This window comes from Engraulis encrasicolus, chromosome 13 (assembly GCF_034702125.1).
Source record: "Engraulis encrasicolus isolate BLACKSEA-1 chromosome 13, IST_EnEncr_1.0, whole genome shotgun sequence".
Taxonomy (NCBI): Eukaryota; Metazoa; Chordata; class Actinopteri; order Clupeiformes; family Engraulidae; genus Engraulis; species Engraulis encrasicolus.
In genome coordinates, this window is record NC_085869.1 from 49,191,158 (window position 1) to 49,215,388 (window position 24,231).

The 24,231-nt window shown below is 42.7% G+C and overlaps 1 protein-coding gene and 1 non-coding gene across 4 annotated transcripts; both read left to right on the forward strand.

Moving 5' to 3' along the window:
• The first annotated feature begins 193 nt into the window (after window positions 1-193).
• rif1 (replication timing regulatory factor 1) lies at window positions 194-23,181 on the forward strand. Of its 3 annotated transcripts, none has more exons than XM_063214182.1 (36): window positions 194-351; window positions 1,563-1,676; window positions 1,879-1,957; window positions 2,806-2,902; window positions 3,227-3,357; window positions 4,334-4,428; window positions 4,832-5,021; window positions 5,551-5,643; window positions 5,991-6,129; window positions 6,365-6,516; window positions 6,695-6,821; window positions 7,330-7,488; window positions 9,495-9,605; window positions 10,251-10,317; window positions 10,593-10,692; window positions 11,161-11,247; window positions 11,897-11,970; window positions 12,523-12,703; window positions 13,189-13,296; window positions 13,682-13,843; window positions 14,307-14,406; window positions 14,503-14,782; window positions 14,899-14,950; window positions 15,317-15,519; window positions 15,688-15,781; window positions 15,887-16,015; window positions 16,100-16,242; window positions 16,370-16,459; window positions 16,568-16,625; window positions 16,734-19,649; window positions 19,752-19,874; window positions 19,970-20,056; window positions 21,119-21,234; window positions 21,605-21,758; window positions 21,866-21,986; window positions 22,576-23,181. In XM_063214182.1, exons 2-36 carry the CDS (start codon window positions 1,564-1,566, stop codon window positions 22,821-22,823), a joined length of 7,179 nt encoding a protein of 2,392 aa, XP_063070252.1. In that variant the 5' UTR covers window positions 194-351; window position 1,563; the 3' UTR covers window positions 22,824-23,181. The 3 variants fall into 3 exon arrangements, with proteins under 3 accessions (XP_063070252.1, XP_063070254.1, XP_063070253.1); XM_063214184.1 differs by having other exon boundaries at window positions 22,579-23,181; XM_063214183.1 differs by lacking the exon at window positions 194-351 and adding an exon at window positions 401-418.
• LOC134461921 (small nucleolar RNA SNORA53) lies at window positions 7,638-7,864 on the forward strand. Its single transcript, XR_010037456.1, has one exon. It is a non-coding gene; the product is annotated as a small nucleolar RNA SNORA53 (small nucleolar RNA).
• Window positions 23,182-24,231: the final 1,050 nt, after the last annotated feature.

The following is a 24,231-nucleotide window of genomic DNA, read 5'->3' on the forward strand; positions in this document are numbered from 1 at the left end:
ACTGTACAGACTACCATAATAGGAGAAATAGGAGGGGCGAGATCCAAAATGGGAGGGGCGGGATCTCAGAGATCCAGACCTGCCCACTTCTGCAAACTGCAGTTGGGTGCTACTCAAAAAACCTACCAAAGCAAGCTGTAAGTTATTCAAAGTGGGCGGGGCCACGTTGGGGTGAAAGGTGACGTTCCCTTGCTTGCGTCGTTTGGCGCCAGCAGGGTTTTCGCGGGGAAGACCGATCACACCGCTGATGAAAAGACAGCATTTTAAACGTTTTTAAACATTATTCGTTAGATATGACAACATCAGTGGTGTCCTGCCACTAATCGTCATCTCTTCTTTTTAAAGATTAAGGTGAGGATGTTATGGCCGGTGGTTGCAGAAGAAGGAGGGTGGCTTGTTCTCAGCGTGGCTGCAAGCGGTTTGTGCATGCCAGATAACTTGGCCTAATATATGTGACCAATCTGAATATTTTTTCATTTATGACGGCTTTAAGCTGCACTTTGGTGCTGGTCGAGGTGAATTTTAGATATGTTTTCTTAAATACATGCTTTGTATCAATCAACACGTTTGACGGCGGTGGTATTGTTTACAAAGTGCATGGAAACATCTGCAAGGACTTTTGCTACGTGTTAAAGTCGCAGTATCTACAAAACAAACAATCCTGAACATTTGGATATGAATGATAACTGTAATTGTTTTTTTGTTAGACGCATTTAGCGTGATATGGGGTACAGCCCTAAAAATAGTGGTATAGTGGGTGAGCACGCTAGCAAACTAGCTAGAGTACTAGACCGAGCTAGCTGGCCATCTAACGTTACCTGACCAGGCAGAGAAGCAGCAGTGATGTTCTGTGAGTTGTGCTAGCCAGTGATACTTTTAGCTTGGTTGGTCGTGAATAGCGGTGTAGGCCTGGGCTTTGTGTGGTAGGCCAAAACCCATATCTTTCAGCTTTGACATTAAAAAGATGATGTTTAGACAGTTGCCGCAAACAGTCAGTAACCTTAGCTCAATCGCCCATGTTGTGGTACCTTATTGCGGACCTTTCCGCAACATGTCCAGGAGCATCTCCACCAGTAATCGTTTCTCTACTTCAATATCAGGCTTATCTATCCTACGCGTTTGTCTTATGCTGGCTATTGTCATCCATTTTACGTACGATAAATATCATGGCCAAGGATTGGGCTATGTTGGTTTTGACAAGTATGTGCTCGTAATGGCTTTGTGCACTAATCTTTCACATGGAATACAAACTGTTCTGGTGCGGTTGCGACTATTGTAGCCAATGACAGACAAAAAATGCACCACGCAGGATTCAGGAAGTAGGCTATACCCTTGTTGTTTTACGAGCCATAACAGGGGAGCGACCGAACATATTTCATATCGGTTTTAAGATCTTTTAAGACCGGTTGAGGTCGAGGATGGTTTAAGGGTTGTTGATTTAGTCAGATGACCACCAGACATGCAAAGAGGGTTCATCACCTATGCTTGTATAAACAGATGGCAGTTTGATATCCCTGCCTGTTGAACATCACTGTAGCCTACAACATTTCCATTCCCTTTAGGATGATGGCAACTGTATCTCTTTGCGGTGCCAGTCTCATTCCTCTTCTGGACTCTCTGGAGGACACAGCAGCTGGACAGCCAGAGCAGACAGATGCCTACCTCACCATTGTCAAGTATGAGTTCACCGTCTTTGTTTTGCTTTTTGTTATTTTAAAACTCATAAGCTATTTTCGGCCCGGTCCACTTGGAGGAGATATCCATTTCAATCATCTAATTGATTTCAATGATTAAATAAAGTGTTATTTTTTTGTGTAATTTTGACCTGCGGTTTGTACATGTAATTTGCAATTTATATGTCATGTCCCCTTCTCATAGCCGTCTGAGTGGTGAGGAGGGGCAGCAATACCATGCCGTTATCGTCAAGCACTTTCCCCGCCTTGGTAAAGCCATTAAGGTGAGGCATCTCATTCCACTGTTTAGTGTGAATGCTGTCTTATACACTGGTTGTATTGCATGTTCTCTCCTTTTCTCTGTCTCCTGGATTACTTCCATTAGTAGAATAGACTAGTAGAGTAACTTTTATTGACCCTGGAGGAAATTAAGGTGTCAAGCAGCATAGATGGATCCATAGTACACAATACACAGGACATCATACAAGTTATTGCTCAGCAAATGAAGCATATAACACGCATAGGCTACATACATATATTCTGCCATTGGAGGACATCTCACGCACACACACGCTCACACCTACTAACACATTTTCCCACACACACACACACACACACACACACGCATTGTGGATGTGATCATCTCTGACTACCAAAAATATTTCACTGTTTACAATTTCTGACCCCTACATTCAAGCATGCATCACAACAGCCATAGAAATAGTAAAGTCACTTGAAGGAAGTGAAAGTTAAACCGTGGAGCACATTGTACTAAGTAGGAACTGGGTCACTGCTGGTAGCATTTAAGGTATGGAATGTGTCTTAGATCATTGTCTTGTCAGCCCCAGGCAACTTAAGCATGACTTTAAAGGGAAACCATTCTTGTAGAGTTACAATACATTGAGCTCAGTGAATGGATCCCCTCATCCATTTTTTAAAATGCTGGTGTTGACCTGGACCTTGTTTCTCGAAAGCATCATTGATAACCAGTTAGCAGCTTATTCGATCGGCTATGGGATATTGCATTTCAAGTTGCTTACTTAGTTTGCAACTATGCTGTCGAGAAACGCACCCCTGTGTAGTTAGACTACAATGGAAGTTGAGAGTTGAAACTCCACCATTTCCCTCCTAGGCTCACATCTGCAGTGACAATGCTGAGCTGAGCCAGGCGGCTCTGCAGACCCTGGGCCTCTGTGTCTTTTACCCGCACATCGTCGCTGCCGTCCCAGGTATGGACAGTCTTACTTTACTCTGAGAGTGCATGACATTGGGGGCGTTAAGCTTGGTAATATTATCGGCTGAATTGTTTATTGACCTAAAGGGAGACGCTGTGTTGATTTTAAATAATTGTGAAAATGACGGCACACAGGAAATGGCATGTTTCTCCTGAGTTTAGTTGTGCTTTATGTTTAATGCTTGATACGTTGCTCAGGTTGCTGTATTTTCTTATAACTCCATTATGCTATTAGAATGATTTCAAATGATATAGTGGCAATCCCAATCCAAATGGCAGTGTTTTGCAATGCAGTGTGCTTTTTTTTCTCCCTTTCTAGCCAACTTTGCAGAAGAGACCCTCACAAAGCTTACTGAACTTGTGGTGAAGTCGACTGAGAAGAACACCTGTACTCGAGCACTATGGGTCATCTCAAAGCAGAACTTCCCTGCAGATATCATTGGGAAGAAGGTAAAGAAATTATTAGAGATGTCCGATATTGGCTTTTTTGCCGATATCCGATATGCCGATATTGTCCAACTCTCAATTTTCGATTCCGATATCGGCCGATACCGATGCCGATATATGTGGGTTATTTTTCCTCATAACAAATTTTAAGTAACATTACAAATCTGCTGTTGTGGAACAAAATATGCTTAATTGTATTGTAATGCCCCACTAGATGCATTCTCAAATGCAACAAAGCTTTCCAAATATTAACATCGTCTGTGCAAAATAGAAAAATAATTAAGGAGAAAAGTGTACAGTAATTCAAGCATTATTATATCGGTTTTGATACGTTAAAAATCCGATACCGATATTGACTGATATTACATTTTATGCTATTATCGGGCCGATAATATCTGTGGGCCGATATTATCGGACATCTCTAGAAATTATTTGCTGAAACCGTATCTGACCGTATCTATATGTCAGGGCTCTAAATTAACACCAGCCAACTGGCCAAATGCTGGTGAAATTTCAGTTTGGCCGGTAGAAAAGACTAACTTACTGGTCACTTTGACCCATTAGTGAGTGTGTTTGGTTTGTAAGATTAACATCTACCAGCCATTTTAGCTGGTGATTGGAAAAACTTAATTTAGACTTTAATTTTGGTACTCTCTGTTAAGACCTTCATACCTCCGTCTGTCTTTTACATTGTGGTGTCCTTTTTTACCAGTTGTATCGCTCTGTTATGATCAATTTCATTCAGCTTTTCATTTCAACATTTTGCAGACGAAACATTAGTCTTAATGCACTGTCTAAAAAATAAATAAATAAATAACAAGACATCCTTTTGGTGTCAGATTTTTCCCTTTTTATTTTATGTCCTGCTCTGGTTGCACCCGAGTGTGAACCTCGGAAGCGCAAAGTATGTTTTTCTCTTGTTCTCTTGTCTTGACATGTCTCTTCCCTTCCCTTCCCTTCTCTTCTCTTCTCTGGGCAGGTGCCTGCCATTGTGACTGCTCTGGAGGCGGTGAGGAACAGGGAGGACATCCAGTCCGTTGTCCTGGAGCACGAGGCAGTAAATGTCATCATAAGGTTGGTGGCCTCTTCTCCTCATCCTATACCTGCTTGAAAGAAGATCGTCAGACATAGTCATTCAGCTGTTATGGACCTTAATGTGTGAAGATGTGTCAAGTGGCAAGACATGAATATATGAAGACTTGCAAACATCGATGACATCTTTTACGCATTGCATTGTGTGTATGTGTCACACGAAACACAGGCTCATGTGAACAGTTTCCTCCCTAACGCACTTTGCAACTGTCTTGATGGTGAACAGTGCTGTAAAACTGAGTTCTGCTTACTCTTGCTGCTCTGATCTGTTTTTATGTTAAGTTACCTTGTATTGGGTATTATGAAAGGTGCTTAAAGTATAAAGTTATTATTATTTACAGAGCTGTAACAGTACATTTTACTTACTTGCTTGTTGCATTGGCAGGTTAATAGAGCAGGCTCCTGCCCAGATGACGGATACTGCGGTCCATTGGGTGAAGCTGGTGGTTCCCCTGGTGATCCACTCTGCCTCTAAGGTGCGTCTCCGTGCTGCGGCCGCCCTGGAGATGGGCCTGCCCCTCATCCTGGAGAAACAGGAGGATGTGGCCGCCGTCGTGGAGCCCATGATGTCAACGGTAGGTTAGGTGTTGGCTTTTATTTGTGGTGCAGTGTTTCCCAACATTTTGTGTGTTGTGTGCCCATGTGACTGTTCCATATTGTCCTACAAAGGCAAGGTACCGTGACTATATATGTTGTCAAAATTGAGTTTAGACTGAAAATGTTCATTACACCTCCTTTGTCTTGTGACAACTGTCCCGTTTCAGAAATATTGCTATTTCAAATTTGCAGTAACTACAATATCCAACCTAATACCATGACTTTGAATGCATTTTTCTCAGTTTCAATGCTGACGCCGTTACTGCATTTTTCCTTTGTAGGGTAGCCAGCATACATTGGTAATTTTTTCCTACACACCCCCTGAAGTGTGCTCATGTACTCCTAGTGGCACGTGTACCCCTGGTTGGGGACCACTGTTGTAGTAGATTGTATAGTACAAATACTAATTTACACAAATAGTATTTATGTACATACAGGTGTTATTTGACTTGCTTCCATGTGCTCTTCAAAGTCTTGTTAAGTTTTCATCCCTGTGTTTATTTCCAGAAATTGATACCAGAACTGCAAAAGCTCTTCAACAATAAGAATGAGACCAATGTTCTTAAGCTCTGGACCTTATTTGTGAAGATTCTTGGAAAGGTAACATTTGGACTCTCAATACATATTGTATGGTTGTTTTCTCTATTTGTTAATAATAACACAAATAATGATTGAAAAAAAGCTGCGTACAGAAGAGAACGCAATCTTGGTCTTCTGTTTTTTTAATAATGGATAATGAACGTTTCACTCCCAACCTTGTTGCGTGACCTTCACGTCTCCTCCCTGGTTAGGTACTGCATTGTGCCAGTGGCTTCCTCAACTCATTGTTCTATCTGGAAGAGATGACCTGTGGCAGCTTAATCTTTTAATAATAATAATAATAATAATAATAATAATAATAATAATAATAATAGTAAGATTGCTGTCCTTGGTGTGTCCTTGTTTAGGTGCTGCATCGGGGCGGTTCCTTCATCAACTCTCTTCTCTACCTGGAGGAGATGGGGTTCCGCAGCTCCTCGCCCAGTGTCAAGAAAATTGCCTTCTTCGCATGGAAGAGTCTCATCGACAACTTTGCCCTTAATCCTGGTAAGACGATTAAAAAAATATATTTTGGTCGTCTTTATGAAAACTGAGGTCAACGGACCCGAGTTGTGTGGAAACACTCAAAGCAAGGTGGTTTCTGACTTGCCAACAAAAGTTAATCTTTTCAGTAGCCATTCTCTACAATCCTGCATGAATTTTTTGGGTCTTCCACTCCAGTAATTCTCCTCTTTTGAGATGGTAATCTAATGATGCACTTTTTTCCTCTCCTGGCTTCCAGAGATCCTGTGCAGTGCTAAGCGTCTGAAGCTGCTGATGCTCCCGCTGGTCTCCATCCAGGTGAAGACTGAGCCGCTTCTCCTGACCAAGATCAATGTGTGGTGGTACCTGGTCGTCAAGCTAGGGCCCAACCTGGGAACCAACTTCGAACAGGTAAACCACTGGAACATGGTAGTTTGATGGTCAGCACTGTGATGCACAAAATTTGAACACCGGTAAATAAAAAACGCCTGTAAATATGACACACACAGTACTTCAGGTATTGGCAGACTACACACATGCTCATGTACAAGCACCACACCCTCTAAATGGCCTTGTCCGTCTTGCTCAGGTTGGCATTGCACTACTCCAGAACACCATTCCCCAAGAGGTCGCATCCCCCTCATCTACCTCCGCGAGCACTCCCTCCCGAAGCATCACCCAAAGAAGCAGTTTCGCCCTCAACACCCCTAAAGCAGGTAGGACCACACTCTAAAATGTGCCAGATTGAAGTAAAAGACGCCCTCAGATTTGTACTTGTTTGTTTGCCATTATAAGCATGCAAAAATCTGAGTGCTGTCTTTTACTTCATCAATTTACTTTTTCACCCTTTCATCGAAATTTCATGTGGAATCCCGCATTCAATTCAAGACCTCTTATGAATTAACAAGCGATAGTGTGTGGGTCTCTTCCACTTTCCACTGGAAGGTGACAACCATGTACCTCATGATGACCTGGTACATGTGAATCTCATGTTTTGCTTTTGCCTGCTTCTAAAGACTTCAGATTTGATATTTTTCCTCCTTTATCTTGGCAACGATGGGCGTTCCAGATTTATTTCTATATTTGTCTAATGTTCCATTTCTACACTTGCCTGCACTCATTTCTTATACTGCACTCTTAATACTTTTCTCTACTGTACTGCTAATAGAATGCTGTCCACCTATTTCCACACTGACCTCCATGTCTCCCGTCCCCTCTCCACAGCCACCCTGGCGAGCAGTGCCAGCAGCCCGTCCCCAGCATGCCAGACCTCGGCCTCCTTCCCTTGCGTGCAGCTGCTGGGCCTGGAGATCCTCCTGCACTACCTGCTCGGGCCCCAGGTCCCTAGCCTCGCCACCAAGACCAAGCTGCAGCTCTGCCTTGGTGAGAACCACAAGAGGACACTGGATACTAGGGAAATTAGATATAGTTTTAGGTGCTGGTTGCACATATACTGATAATTTAAAATGCAGATTTTTTAAAATCCATTCAAATGTGAACACATGTGGATAAAAGTGAAAACTCTATTGTCATACACGTTCCTTAGATCCATCTCTGGGAGGCCTTCCTCCACAGCGCTGCCTGTCCTGTGTGGGCAGTGCAGGGTCTGTGGAGAGGCTTCCAGCAGCTTTGTGGCTGTACAGTTGGAGGTGCTTGAGTCATTGGCGTGTGAGATCAGTCTACCTGCACCTCTGGTCTCACAGCAGCACTGACCCCTTGCGGGAAGCCATCAGTGCTGCAAGACCAGAGGGCGGACAACTAAAAAAAAAAACTTGTCTATTGTGACAAGTGCGTTTTAGCCCCCAAAATGGGATATTTTTGAATTTGGAAATGCGCTTTCCAAAACTTGTTTACGTGTAAACAAGGGGCTAAAACCTGTGTGTTTTCAAAAATATCCATATATGTGTATAAAGATACGGTAACACTTTACTTAAAGCCAACATTATAAGCGCATTTATAACAAATTATAATGCACATTATAATTACTTACAACGTATTATGACTACACTCATAATGCTTCATGATGCTTTATATTAACAGTTATGAATAACTATGAATCTAGCTTATAATGCTTTATAAATCCAAGGGTGTCATGAGTGCTCATGACTGGCTATAAACAACAGGCTGCCTGATGGGGCTTATAGTACATTATGAGTACCTATACCCCTCTATGCACAGACCTGGATGATAAACTGTCATAAGGGCTCATACGATGCTATAATGTTTCATGTGAGATCATAAGTCGTCAATGTGTGCTCTAAGTAAAGTGAGGTTCATATGGATGCATCTATAATGCACTGTATAATGCACATCTATAATGCATCATAATGTACTATAAGCTCCATCAGGCATCCTGTAGTCTATATCCAGTCATGAGCACTCATAACACCCTTGGATTTATAAAGTATTATAAGCTAGATTCATGGTTATTCATTACTGTTAACATAAAGCATCATGAAACATCATCGGTGTAGTCGTAATATGTTGTAAGTAATTATAATGTGCATTATAATTTGTTATAAATGCGCTCATAATGCGCTATAAATATGGGCTTCATAGAAAGTGTTACCAAAGATTCTTTAGGGGGGAACAAAAACATACGAAAATCTTACAATGTTCTAAGGCAGTATGACTTGGCACCAGGACTATGATTGTGCCCAGCTGGGGTTTTGATTCAGTTCACTCTTAGTGGCTTTAGTGGAGAATCGCTCATGTAGAAGATTAAGTCTGTGCGTCACAGTAACAGACAAAGAGTCTCCTCCAAGACCCAGTTCCAGCTCTGCCTTTGTGAGAACGAGAAACCTGTCATCATTGTGACTCAGCTTGGCACTATGTTCCTAACTTGGCTTTTGATTCTGTCTTCACTGCACTGTAAAGCCAGGGTCCCCGTATGTCCTTAGTATGTTAGAAGTACATACAATGTACAATGTAAATACAATGTGTCTTATAAGGTCCTTGGGGAGTACTTGAAGCCTGTTGGTATTGTGGCTATGCACATCCCACTAGAGACCTGCATTGGGAATGGGTTCCTGACGTAGGCTTCATGCCGAAACATGACAAAGTGTTTTAATCATGTTATGCCTATTTAAATAAAGGCATTTTAACTACAAAGAAGTTGAATGCTTTGATATTCTACAACTTTTTTTCATTTGGATTTGAATTGGCCATCACGATTATGTTTTTGCCCAGCTGGACTTTTGTCACTCTAAGTACAAGTAGTGGAGAATCACTGTTGAAAGAATAAAGACTGCAAGGGGGCGTCCATAAGTCAAGGGGGTCTATAAGAAAATGTGATTGTGGTTACTTACTTGCGTCATGCATGTTGCTTCATTCTTAATCAAGATGGGGCCACGAGTGATTTAATTTTGTTCCTTTTCCGTGTGTTCCAGAGCCCCTGACGCATCCTCTTCTGACGAGTACCTCGTTCTTCACCAAGCACTCCTCTGTGTTCCTGACCTATGTCAAGAATGGCTTCATGGCAGTTGGCAAAGACTCTCCAGGTAAGATTTGAAGAGAAATCTGTCTTTCACAACACAAACGTTGGGTCTGTCTGTCAGAACATACTAATGTGTCGCGTACATGTACTTGTGTGTGTGGTGTTAAAATGCAATGGTACTGTGTCTGTGTGGCGTTTAAACTGCTATACAACTCTTTTTAAAATTGGCCAACACAACATGACTTTGAAAATAACTTTGTGTTGTGTTGTGGCGTACCTGTGTCTGGTTTCATTATAAGTGAATAAAGAGTTGACTTGAGGGGGAGGTCTGTGACTGTAGTAGTAGCGAACACGATCAGACACATCAGAGTTAAGCAGCAACAGCAGAGCCTTTGTTCTCCAGTCTGTCTAGCTGCACGCAGTCAGGAAAGCCAGAGGCGCAGTCAGAGCATTCGGCTCCAAACTCCCAAGTTGTAATCTATTACTGTTTCTAGCTCTTTTACGAATAACCACTGGAGCTCTATGTACAGTATCTATGCAGTATCCACCTTCTCTTTTTTTCAGTTGTTTTTTTCCTCCCATATCTTCGTTTTTTTATTTTTTCTCAATATTTTTTTTTTATTTGGAATGTAGTCATCTTTTCCCAGAATTGCTTGTCCTGTTCTCCTGAGTCATGTGTGGTCTTCCTCTCTCCTCATCTGTTTGGCAGGAATGCTTCTTCACATCATCTGGAAGAGCCTGGTTACTCACGTGTGCAAAACTGTAGAGGCAGGCAAGTCCTTCAAGTATTTTACACTGATCAAATGTAAACAGCTTTTGCTCTGCAAATTTGCATGCTTTGCATCTTCTGTTCATAATAAGTCCTTCAAGTATTTTACATTCCTATTAAATGTGCATCTTTTGGTACTTAATTATAAAAATACACCTTAACAACATACTATTTGTAATTGGACAGCTTGGTGCTCTGCATAGTCCATTATTCTGTATTGTTGAGGGACAGGTGTGCTTATGCTGTATTTGGCTTTGTTGTGTTTGGTTGCGTCACAGGCAGTAGCAAGAAGGATCGTCAGGGATGTGAGGCCTTGACAATGCTGCTGCAGTCCCTACGGGAAGTGCTGTTGTCTGAGGCCCTGCCTGCCAAGCAGACCTTGGTGAGTTCTACTACACAGCAAGAGTATGATGATGACCGTATAAATACCAGACTTCCCATGGGTCATGAATGTCTGGGAATTTCAGTGAAGGCACTTCCAGACAGGGAAAGTCATGGAAGTTGACCATTTTATGTGCAAGTAAGGGGTATCAGAAACAATGTCTAAATTGAAACTTGTGACTGTCTTAATTAAAACCATACACCAAGATTATGAAATTTAGGTTTTAGCCTGGTCACCCTGCAATACATGCAATTCAAACGGGGAAGCAAAGCAAAATAGTCCATTCTTTCATTTGAACGCCAGCAAAGAAAGATCAACGAAGTGAAGAGGAGCTAAGGAAAACAGTTGAGGTGTTTCATCATATGCTGCTTTCTTTTCGCTAGAGACTAAAACAGAACCACTACATAACAAGCAAAGAATTGTACTTCCATGACAGAGTGTCGTAACAGTCTTGTTTTGTCACCACAGGATCTTTTGGAGACCACCGTCAAGGGCATACCAAAGAAGGTCCTAGGCTCTGCTGCATATCAAGTGGGAGACATGGACATTTTGAATGTAAGTGTTTTGAGCTCTGTAGCATGATCCATCATGTCAAATGTATGAAGGTGGTATTTTTTTTTTAATTGTTATTATTTTTTACCTTGAGCCAACCCAAAAGACTCACCACATGGTGCAATGCTCTATGAAGGGATCAAATCATGTAATTGGCCTCCCGCTAGTACTGTCTAATTTTGATAAAGGTAAACGAAATCTGAAGGTTTGCCACATTTTGGTTGTACTCTTATGTGGCTAACAAAACAATGTCACTCACAACCTTTGTTGTACATTATGATTGGCCATAATAACAGTTAAGTTAATGGAGTGGTGGTTGAAGTGGATTCACAGCAGGAACATGATGAAGCAGTTTTCCCCTTCATAGTAATGGCCACGTGACTTGCTCTGGTCCACTGCGACCTCATTGTGTGGAGTTCGTGATGCAGTAATGAAGTGGACATGAGTAATGCTTTCCAGACGATTGTGATCTAATCAGTCTCACACTTTGGCTTATCAACGGCTGAAGCTGATGCCAAGGGCTTTCATTTTATTTGTATGCTGTGAATGAATAGGACAAATGGTGATGATGTGAAGACAAATGTATGGTCACAGCTTTGCAGCAAGAAAGAAAACTGCCTTGTAATGTTTTCTTTCATCTTTCCTACTCCAGGGAACCCCAGCACTTTTCCTGATCCGTCTCTTCTTTGACACCAAGTATCTGCCAACGTTTGTGGAAGATGAGAAGTATGTCCATTCATGGGGGCACTACACAACACAACTATTGCTTACCTAGAATCCTCACACGAAGTCAAACAATGAATAGAATACATTTTGTTTCATAAGCTCTTGGCACTGCATGTTGTATGAACTGTGCCTTGTAACCATTTATTTATTTATTTATTTATTTATTTATTTATTTATATAATCTGTTGGATACTCTCTGGTTTAGATTCTTCTTGAGCCTTGAGACCCTCTAAGAACTCTTTGTTCCAAGGACCTCCGTTGTGTGTCATGCCATATAGAGTTATCAATGATGGGCAACCTCCTGGATTTATTAGTTACTATCCTTCCAGTGCCACATATTCCAAATTACCTGCTTTTAGCTGTCCAAATCAACCAGGTGATCCTTCAACCAGGCAATCATCTTGTGTAGAATTGGACAGGTGAAAACCAGGATATTTGGAATATGTGGGACTGAATTGTGACTAATTAATCCAATTTGCCCATCATTAATTATCATCGTTATTATTATGAGTATTAGCATCTGATCCCTCCCTCCCCTCTACTCTGGTCCAGGTTCTTCCTGAGCCTGGAGACGCTGCTATCCTGTGGGCTGTCGGGCCCCACGTCTCCCCTGGCGTTTGCGGAGGCCGTGCTGGAGGCCATGAGCCAGGACACGGGCGCCGTGGCCAACAAGGAGCACCTGTGGAGGATGTGGAGCATGGTGGTCAACCCGCTTACCGACACGGTCACACAGGTGAAACATGTTTTTCAGTTACCTTACCATTGTTGCATGCAGGGTTGACATCAGGGAGGTTTAAGTTGTTGCATTCGGGGATCACTTGAGGGAGGTTTAAGTTGCCTTCATGTTCGCACTGATAAAGGACGTTTTTCCAGTGACTACAAAAAGATTTATGTTCAACAGTTAATTTGGTCAAACCGCTCTCCAAAACAGACTTGGCAGTGATTTGGGGCTCTTTATTTGCCCTAGAGCCCTGTGTGCAATCGCTCCACCACTATTTACCATTTTATTCATGTTTGCACTGACGAAGGACATTTTTTCAGTGACTTACAGAATTTATGTTCCATTGCTAATTTTTTTGTGTTATAGTTCTTCTCTTTGGATTACATCTGCATATGCACAAAGGAACCAATAATCAATCCTGACTTGGATGTTGATGATAAAATGCAAAATGCCAGACTGGTGCTTACTATAATAACATTGCACTTTTTATTTTTCAGTCAAATGAAGTTAACCAGGGGGATGCCTTGGAGCACAAATTCAGTGCCATGCACAGCGCCTTGATGTTCCCAATATCCTACCTGCTGCCTGGCAAACCTCTACCACAGGTAGGCCCTTATAGCTCTTCATTTTTTGATAAATGTATTGTGCTGACAGTTATCGCAGTATTCATGCTATTCAGCAGTAAAGCGCAAGCATTTAGGGAATCGTCCTTGTGCCGTAACTCAAGGGCTGCCAGTTCAAATTCCTACCACCCCCAGGAGGGGTGCCTGGGATCTCCCCTCTCTTCAACTCAAGACTTAATCTTATGGATCCTGAATGTTGAGTCTGCCTGACTCAAGGCAGTCAAAACATAAAAGGGAGACCACAACAACATGAAGGACATTAAAGAAATGACTCTTTCACTCACCAAAGCAACCACTCCTCTCTCTCTACACACATTTAAGGAATGACTATTTTGTTTCCTTCCTTTCCTTTCGTTTTCTCATTCAGATGACCCAAAAGACCCTGCTGAGCTCCTGGTCCCGTCTGTACATGGTCTTCGGCCGCTGCTCTGCCCTGGTGGCCACTGCTGAGGAGAATGCGTGCTGCGAGGAGCTGTGTGGCAAGATGGCTGCTGCCCTCGAGTCAAAGGCTAAAGGGCTGGAGTTAGAGGTGCATTGAAGTTTAATCAATTCACTTGTTAATTTCATTTTCAGTACCCCGTTTCCTGCAGTGCTGCTCACAAGGCTGTTTCAAATGACGTTGTGAAGTTGCATGCTTGATATGCTTGATGGTTACATGAATGATTTTAGAGGTGTGTTATCAGTTATTATTCCTCTCCTTGGGGTTGCATGCAGTGGTGCTCACAGGTCCCAACAATCTCGGTCATGATACCTGAAATTAAGGCTCAGTTAAATGGGTAGTTGATGGTTTTAGTAACTGCAAATCATTGATGTGTACAGGCGAACAATCGATTCCTGTCTCTTGTAGTGCAAGGCAGTTTGAAATGGTATTGATTTGAAGTGATGTACAGTACCACATTTATTTATATATTATCACAACTATGAAGTTGACTCAAAGTGCTTATGCTGACTGATCGCCTTGTACCCCCATCCCTCTCTTTTTCTTTCTTTAGGAACCTCCAGTTTTGGACGCTGTTATCAACATCCTCCACACAATGATTGAGAGTGTTGACTTTTCTCCATATACCCCGCAGTTTCAACAGAAGATGAAATGTAAGATTCTTTCTGCACTCTTGTTCTTTTTAATTGTCTTTTTTTATTTGCATTAGTGTGATTGGCTTTGTGTTTTCATTTTGTTCCTATTTACAGCTCCTCATACTCCCCTGGGCTGGATAAGGAAGAAAAACAAAGCACTGGGAAACCTGTCCACGTTCCATACACTTCTGGTGCAGTGTCTTGAGAAGCTTTTAGGCTTGGACTTGTCCAAATTAGCTGCTTACAGCTCTGGTACTACGCTGCTCGGACTTGGAACTATGCTCTTCAACATTGTGTCCAGGATCTTCTCCAACCTCGCTCTTCCCACGGTTATTCAGGAGGCTTTCTCGCTTCTTGCTCAGCCTTTGGCACAACTTTATGTGCTTATAGGAAGGTATGCTTGAGAACCTTTTTGATTCATGAATTTTAAAAAAAATGCATTGATTAATTTATTTTATCTCCAATGAGTTAGTGTCTTAAATGTCCTGCGATTTCTTGTGATTTCTGCAGCACTGAAAATGATCCAAGGTCCAAAGCTTACTGCTCCGTTCTTGCACCAAAGGTATGCAACTCTTCAGAAGACATTACTTTGTAATTTATTATTTATATTTTGTGTTTGGCAAACTTGAGAATGAAGTAAGGACTTGCCTTTCCTAGTTTCAGTCAGTTTGGTGTCTTTGCAAGGGGTATTTGAAAGTGTGTGTGTGTGTGTGTGTGTGTGTGTGTGTGTGTGTGTGTGTGTGTGTGTGTGTGTGTGTGTGTGTGTGTGTGTGTGTGTGTGTGTGTGTGTGTGTGTGTGTGTGTGTGTGTGTGTGTGTGTGGGTGTGTGGGTGTGTGGGTGTGTGTGTGTGTGTGTGTGTGTGTGTGTGTGTGTGTGTAGAATCCCGCCAAAGCTGATGATGTTTTGTGTCCTGTTCTCTTTGTGTAGCTGGAGACCCTCCTTGCGGACGTGTTGAGGAGCTTACAGTCGCGTTCAACACTGCAATACGACGACGATCTTCTCTCCGTGCTGAGCCCTCTACTCTGCAAGGTGTTCCTACACAAGAGCAAGCAGATTCGCTCCCATACCACCCAGTTCTGGAATGCAACGTTTGCAAATTCCCTTGTTCTCAGCTACCCAGAGACACTAAGGTGTGAACATTTTACTCATGTTTTATATTCTGTTACATGATGCATTGTTTTACCTGTTTTTGCTTTTGTGACGTCCAATGTATGACGTTTCCTGCCACAGTTACATTGGTAAAAGTGTCCAGCAAATATCGTTCAGTTTTTAATAATGATTGAACTTCTTCCTGCCAGGCCAATTCTAAGCAAGGTGAAACAAAACACCCCCATTATCTTACCTGGATTTCAAGCTGTGGATGTACCAGAGGATGTCTGTGGGCAGTACAGCGTAAGGATTTTTATTTTTTTTAAAGTCGTAATCTTTAATTTTTTCACTGGCTATTGAAAGATGTTCTGTTTTATTTACTGTATTGTGTCAATCCCCCCTACCCAGAGTGAAGGCTCGCAAATTGAAACCAGGATCAGCGGTATGACAGTGACACCTGGGAACAAGCGAGAGTCTTTGATGAACAGAGCAGCCGAACCGAAAACTTCTACAACACCAACCGCCAAGCCTGTATCCGTAAGTCCTTGAAATGGTTAATGGAAAACTTTTTTTTCCTTTTTTTCTTGGCACTGTTGACCATGTTGTTCTCTGCATGTGCAGGTCAAGCTTGATTTTGGATCGTCAAAGTTGCCCCGTCGGGAGGTACTGGAGGAGGAGGCCTCTGTAGACTTTGTCTTCATTCCTCCAGAAACAAAGGAGAGAGTGTTGACTGAGCATCAAAAGGAAGTGAAAAGGACTAAAAGGTGAAAGAAATAATAATGATTATAAAAAGAGGGGAACAATGCTGTGGGAAAGAGGCTTTGTAGTCGATCATTTTCATTTGTGTTCCACCCCACTGAAAGTATCTGGTGCGATTAATCTGTGTTTCAGGGTTGATATCCCGGCTATGTATAACAACCTTGATGCTTCCCTGGACACAACAACTTTCACCCAGTACACTCAAAGCCAGGAGGAATCCATGTAGGATTTTTTTCTTCTCTTCGTTATTTTTTTTTTGTCTTTTCATTTTAACTTTCTTTCCTTTGGAAAATCTGTGGTTCATTAATGTATTTCTTTTTTTCAACCCAGGGACAAATTGCCTGCAGATGAGCAAACGGCCATGGAAAAGGACAAGACTTTGCCTGAGGTATGTTATTTTTTCCTCCACAATTATAACTGAATGAGTTATTTTTTTATCTTTCTTTTTGTTAACTTACTGTTGCAGAATGAATGTATTCTTGTTAACTGCACACAGGCCTTAAAAGAAAACACAGATGCTGCAGTGTCTCCAGCTGTGAATGAAGACCAGGCTAAGGACCAGGATAACGGTGGAAGCCACATGGGCGAGGCAGAGGAAGAACCTACAACTGAAATGGACACCTCTCTTCAAGGCGAAGAAGTCCCATCGGCACCTCCTGATGTTTCCATGGAGGAGGATGGTGGACAAGAGCAAGATGTTTCAAAAGAAGCCAATGTGGAGAAGACTCCTACTAAAGACGATAAAGAGGACGGTAGTCCCAACGTTTCTGGGTCATCTGATGTAATCTCTGGCACACCTCAGAAAACGCCCAGTAGTAGTAGTCGTCGGCAATCTTTCATTACCTTGGAAAAGTATGCTGACGGCCGAGCTGCTAGCCCCATCAGTGTTTTTAAGTTTACTGGTCCTCATGTTAAGAATGTAGACAGCCAAGAAACACCAAAGTCTGCACGTAATTCGCAGTCCAGCCAAGCTGACGGGTTGACTGACAAGGACGCATCACAAGAACATTTAAAAGGTGCGTCTGTTTCAAAGGATCCAGAGCCCTCAAGTAAGCACACCCGAGAAAGTACTGAGGATGAGGACTTCATCCCAGATACCCAGACAAAGGTCCAGAGTGATAATGTGACTGCCAGTGATGGCCCAACTCTTATAGAAGGGAAGGGAGATATTGAAACAGACTCTCAGTCCTCTGCAGCTTCCTCTCCAACTAATCCAAGGCGGTCTGGGCGTCAGAGGACTAAGCCTGGGGAAGAGCCAGGGGAGAAAGAAGGTAAGGGTAGTGAACGGGAAACGAGGTCAGCTGCTAATAAGGAATCTAGTGTTTCATCTTCTCAAGAAACAAATAGCCAATCTAAGGGTAGACCGTCAAGAAGAAGCAAAGGTGCTGAAGTGGAGAGTGTTGATACTGTGAAGGGCAGAAGAAGTCTCAGAGGTTTAGGTGAAAATAGTCAAAGCAATTCACAAACTCCAGAGACTGATAGCCAATCGTCGGTTCGAAGCAGAAGGAGTCAGACAGATATACTTCTTGCTTCCCAAAGCCAATCGCAGGATTTGCCTGGAAGGAGAACCAGGTCTGCCCCTGAAACAGACTCTCAAGTGTTAAATGGTGAAGCTCAGTCACCAAGCAGACCAGTTAGGACAACGAGACGGTCTGAAACTGCTAAGTCACAGGACGAAAGTCAAAGTCAAACTGAGCAGGCTACAAGTCAGTCAGACAAAGGGGTTAGAGGTCGACCTGGCCGAAGGAGAAAGCTTGCCAATGACGAGGAGTCCCAAAACGCTCAAATGGAAAGCTTCAGTGAAAGCCAGGAACAGTCACAAGTACAACGTGGATTGAAAACACGGAAGTCATCACAGCCATCTGCCAGTGTTGAGAACTCTGATACTGAAGCGTCGTCACAAGATGAGCTCCAGAAACCTAGAAAGAGAGGACGAAAGCTGTATTCTATGAATGCAACGCTAACTCATAGTCCAGTAAAAAGTCCACAGGTGAACATTTTGTCAGACAAGGTAGAGACTCCAGAACATCCTGTTGGAAGTGAAGATGTTCAAATCACAGAAATGTCTAAATCTACAGCATCCCAAGAAAGCCCTTCAAAGGCTTCCAGTATTGTCACTGGCGACCAAATGGAGCAAACTGCAACTGAGGAAAGGAATGACTCTCAGGAAGAAGTAATGGACACACAGCAAGAGGACAATGATAAAAGCAGCAAAAAGGAAGAAAAACAACAGGTGCAAGAAGTCATTGAACCTGCGGTGATGGAGGCACCCAAATCGAGTCCCATTTGTACTGATATTGCCAAAGAAGCAGATCCTAAATCAAGTGATGTGATTGAGGTTCCAGCAGCCAGTCAAGTCTTGAATAGTCAGAGTAGTGAACAGGAGAAGGATGTAAATGTTGAGAACATCCATTCCACCCCGGATGTGGTAAAGCCTGTTTCACAAGGACCTGACTCGCAAAGTGATGACTGTAAAACAGATAGCGCAGGGGAAACCAGCTGTCCAGTCCACAGTAATAAAAAGCCCCGCAAACGTGGACGCCCAAAATGCACATGCCATCTCAGTCAAAATTCTAGTGCGGTTAGCGAGGGAGAATCACAGGAGGACGACAGAAATTCAGAAGTCAACAACCTCTCCTCTCAGAGTGAAGAAATGACCTCAGAAGAGCTGAAGACGGTTGAGGATAAAACAATTCTGCCAGAACCTGAGATTTCGGAGACTAAACCTGATATGTCCTCTCCTGTATCACAACCCAATGAAAGCCCAGCCATGCCAGAGCTTCCTATCAAGAGTGAAGGTGAGGGTGCTCAGAAAGAGGAGCCTGATGTTGAACCACAGAAAAATGAGGTGGCTTCTGAGGTGCCGGTTGAAGGATCTGAGCTTGTCGGTGATCTGGTAAAACAGGATGACGAAGTGCCACCTGCAGAGCCGGTAGAAACGGCAAATCCTGACAAGCAAGAAGAAAACTTGGAAGCGTCTGTTGTCAGCCACACAGAACTACATGGGAACGAACAAGATGTCACAACTAATGACGATGATGGAGTTGCACCTCTTGGTGACGACGCACCTGAGGCAGAGGAAGAAGAACTTGAAGTGAATAATAAGGAAGACCAAGTGCCAGTACAAATGGAGACCTCTGAAGCAGCTATGGAGACTACTGGACCACCAGTAGCAGAGACCGCAGAGCCTTCGGAACCTCTAGAAGCTGCTGCAGACAATGAGGTGTTCTTAGACTCTCCCGTCAAGCAGAAGTGTGTTGATGCTGTTAGTGAAGCAGCGGAGATGGTGGAGAGTCCCGGCAGCGGGAGGACGCGGGGAGTGTGGTCACCATCTGCTTCCCCTTCCACTAGCATCCTCAAGAAAGGCCTGAAGAGACCCATTGAGGAGGAATCTCCTTCTCCTCTCCTCAAGGTAAGAGATGTGTGAAATAACATTGCAAAACTTAATTTGTCCAGTGTTGACATTTTGGGTTGCTTGATCTAATGCCTTCTTGTGCTTTTATCTTTGTTTCAGTCTCGGCGAGTGTCTTTTGCTGACCCAATTTATCAACAAGAGTTGGCGGATGACATTGACCGCCGTAGCCCCGTAATCCGGACAAGTTCACCAAGACCTAAGACCATAGGTGGTCAGCCAAAGGTAATAATTTTATTTTTATTTTTTTCCTGAAATATTTCTGTTTACCCTGGTAAGCTTTTAGGTCATGAGATTTATTACCCATCTCGCCATTATAGTTCATCACAACACCAACGAAGGGATTATTGAACTTCAGTCCACGCAACCTCAGAAGTCCTGGATACAAGAGCTCTAAGAAATGTTTGGTAAGTGTACTTTTATCTACGTGTGACGGGCTACGCAGTACGAAAAGATGGAAAACCATGAGTGATATCTTTATCTTGACCATTAATGTGCCATGCTTGATATTTTTCATCATTCCATTGCATAACCTTGGTGCCTAATATTTAGCAGTATGGCCGAAGTACAGTAAGTTTTGCAGCTAAAAAATGTCTATGTGGAAATTCAAAATGGCGGACAATGGAGAAGATCCACATCATAGAGGTAGAAAATAACACTAGAGTGGACATGGCAATTCACGACAGCACTGGGAAGTGGCACATGGCGCCTCCCATTGTCTGTAGGTAGTGTAGGCACCTTCAGTCAATTCAAGTCAATGGAGAACACGCCCACCTCTGTTAAAAAATTGACTAAAACTGTGTGAATATGAAGTAACCTATTAATCAAAGACTAGATTTGAAATGTCAGGATAAATATCTACTTAAATCATATGAGTCGATAAAATACATCTAAAAATCAAATTATATTAATTCTGCACATATTTAGCAACACACTTCAACTATTGTCCTTGTAGAGTGTGTCGATGGACATTTTCAAATTATTAAGCCATTTTTTGACAGAGGTGAGCCTCCTTGTCCATTCATTTCCATTTATCAGACCTACCTACAGATAATGGCTGCCACAGATTGCCGTCAGAAGGGGGGCGGAGTCACCTCTAGTGTTATTTTCTACCTCTATGATCCACATTTTCATTAATGAAAAATGTAATTTTCATAGTCATAATGAATACTTAAAATTGGATGGTGGTCAGTATGAAAAGGCTAACATTCTTAAATGGGTAGCATGAATTTTAGAAAGAAACTGCTAAAAATATTACACAATGCACCTTTAAAAATAACAGTAAAATAACATTGGAACCCTCTGCAATTAATTTTGATCATGAAGCCAAGCAATGGGGTGTCGCAGTTTTTCTTTGCACTATGTAATTATGTGGAAGAAAAGAATTCCTGAGTGGGAAAAGCATTGCCAAGACATATTCAAGAAATAAATACTCTTGGCTGTAACTGAAGTATTCGGTTTGTTTGAAGATCTCGGAGATGAGCCAGGAGCGCAGGCCCATTCCTAAGGACTGCGTATACCCGGCCCTGGTCGGCTGCTCGACCCCTGTGGAAGCTGTACTACCACAGATCTCTGCCAACATGTGGTAAGACTCTCGGCCCACTTTCAGATGTTTGTTGAGTTTGTGGGCAACGCTAACACCAAGTAAACTAGCTGAATAATAAACACAAAAGGATTTGTGTGCCAGGAAAGCTAAGTCATTGGCACTCTTTTGAGCTCTCAACTGCCAAAAATAAGTCCAGTTGCTCACACCTACTTACCATAACCTGTACAAATGTAAATAGTCGGAGTGTCATGCATTTCCTTTTTGCTTCTTTTAACCAACCACCACACTAAGTGTTTTGTTTTCTTCATTGCTTGAGTCAAAAAGGAAAGTCTAAATGTGTCTTGACAAGGGCTTTGAAATGAAGTTTTGAACTTTGGAATGACTCCTCCTTTCCTTTCCTCTGTTTCAGGCCACGTGGCTTTGGGCAGCTTGTACGAGCCAGAAACATCAAGACCGTGGGAGACCTCAGTGCTCTCACACCAACCGACATTAAAGCCTTGCCCATCCGCTCCCCGAAGGTGTCCAATGTGAAGAAAGCACTTAAATCATACCACGAACAACAGGTAACGACTTAAGTTTCTTTATCATTTGTGCTTTTATTGTTCATTTATTTGTTATTGTTCAACCTTTAGACAACACTGATTCGTGCATTTTGTCTTTTGGACTCCAGCGAAAGGTTCGTTGTGATGACCTCAAAGGCTTTGATGAAATGGAGAAAATGACGTCAGAGGCCGAAGACCTGGAGCTATCCCATAATCAGGAGGAAGAGAAGACCCAAGCTGAAGCACAAGGCATGTCATGTTTCTTTCATGTGAATTATGATCTACTGGTGCATTACAACTATTTCAGCATAAGTTGTGCAGATGGATGCCAAAGTGGGCTAATGTATGGAATGACGGAACTGTTTATGAGGTGACTGATGTAAAAATGACCCGGTATGGAGGCATGAGGCAATTTTTTCCTCAAATGCAATGTACTGCTTCTTACGTTTATGGGAGTCAGTTGTGGAGGAAATGGCAAAACATTTTGCACATAGGGCATTTAATCTGTAATACATTTAACAGAGTTTTGAGAGTCCTGTATTGACCCAGTCGGCTCCTCTGGCCCACCCATGAAACTGCATTGTTTTCGCCTCCGAATGCTCTACCTGTGGTCGTGCGGTGCCAATCAGTGCCAGTCATTAGGCATATCAATTAGCCAGTACATACAGCAGGTGGAGCAAACGTGGGGAAAAACAAACGATTTCATGGGCGGGCTCACAGGAGCCAATACGTAAACATGCCAGATCCGTGTCAACTACAGTAAATTTTACCCCAGCCTATCATGTTAAGGTTTTTCGGTTATATTTGTTAAACATTTTTCCTTTTCATTTGTTTTCAGCAGAGGTGATGTCGGAGGGCACCTCCATATCTGAAGAGCTGCAGGTGGAGGAGGACCAGCAGCAGCCTCCGCAGCAGCAGGGGGAGGAGCCTCAGCCAGAGGGCCTCCTGCCAGACATCCAGGCCTTTGGGGAGCAGGTCGCCCGCTGTACCCCAGACCAGCTGGCTGGGGTGCACGACCACCTGAGCAGGATGATGAAGACTGTTGTGGATCGCCTCGTGGTCACTGCCAAGAGTGGCATGCCTTGAAGTCAGCACAATGCCTTTTTACCTGAGGTTTTTTTTTGTCAGTTTGTTTTCATTTTTTAAAGACTTAACGTTGGGGTTGGAGAACTTAACATGATCGTCCAAGGAACTTGGGTTGCCTCGGTTCACCTAACCTCCCCAGCCAGCGGTGGATTGTACAGTATTTTTTTTCTCTTTCCGTGTCCGTGACAACCAGATCAGTGACTTCACGACAGAGCACATGGACCTGAATGATGCCTTTTAGCCGTCTTTTAAATCATTCCATTTTAGTGGATGTATAAGCTGGATGTGTCTTGTTTTTTTAACTTGGTGTGCACAGTCTTAAGATAAATAAAGCTGAAAATAAAGGGATTACATCACATGTTCTTTGACTGCATCTTGGTACCTGTGTTATCAGTGCTGCCCCACAAAGGCAAAGGGCAGTAATTACGCCAACATTGAATATCTCTTAAACGGGACCCGTTTGGATCTTAAGGCTTTGTCAAGAGATAAACGAGGTGTTATGAGGACTTTTCTGAACCGAATTTTGACAAAATATGCTGTTACTGCGCTTTGCTACTACCAGGGCTTCAATTGATATGTGAAAGCATCATGACCTCCTAAACCAGGGATGTCAAACTCAGGCCCGGGGGCCAAATTTGGCCCGCGGAGCCATTTTATTTGGCCCGCCAAATCATTTCAAATGTGTATTTTAATTGGTCTACATACACCATTAAAAATATAGACAATATGACTTGAAGGCATCACAAGAATTTTGAGTGGGTCCCAGGTTAGTGTAACAGCACATACTGTTTTGTATACTGTACTGTAGCACACAGAAGTATATGATGGCATAATAGTGATAATACATATGAATTTGTTATTTGCCTAGCGTGAACCGTATGTACTTTATGGACACTGTCAATGCATTTTTTAATAAATGTTGAATTCGCCCCACGACTTCATCCCAGATTTTGATTTTGGCCCGCTGTGAATTTGAGTTTGACACCCCAGTCCTAAACTAAGGATAACTTCTGCCAATTTCGACACGCAGTGTAAGGCTCACACTACCCTGGACTTGTCAGTACCTGAGAACATTTTTTGTTTTTGTTCGGCCTTTTCTGAGATCCTGGTCATTGTAATGGGGGCATAGTATTTTTACATTTCAAAAAGACTTCTTGAGTTATTCCAAATAACATCCAAAAGGGTATGCAACATCCGCAGACAACTAGCAAACAGCAGGTCATCAAGCACAATTACTGGCTTTAGATGAAGAACATGGGATTCATTGCATTAGTTTGATGTGCTTAATATTTAGCAATTGATCCTGATCCTGACCCAAATTCCTATGCAAAAGGAGCATGACTTGTATCATAATTTGACGTGCTACAATCATGAGTGCTGTATCGCAGAAGCCTTTTAGCTACTGACC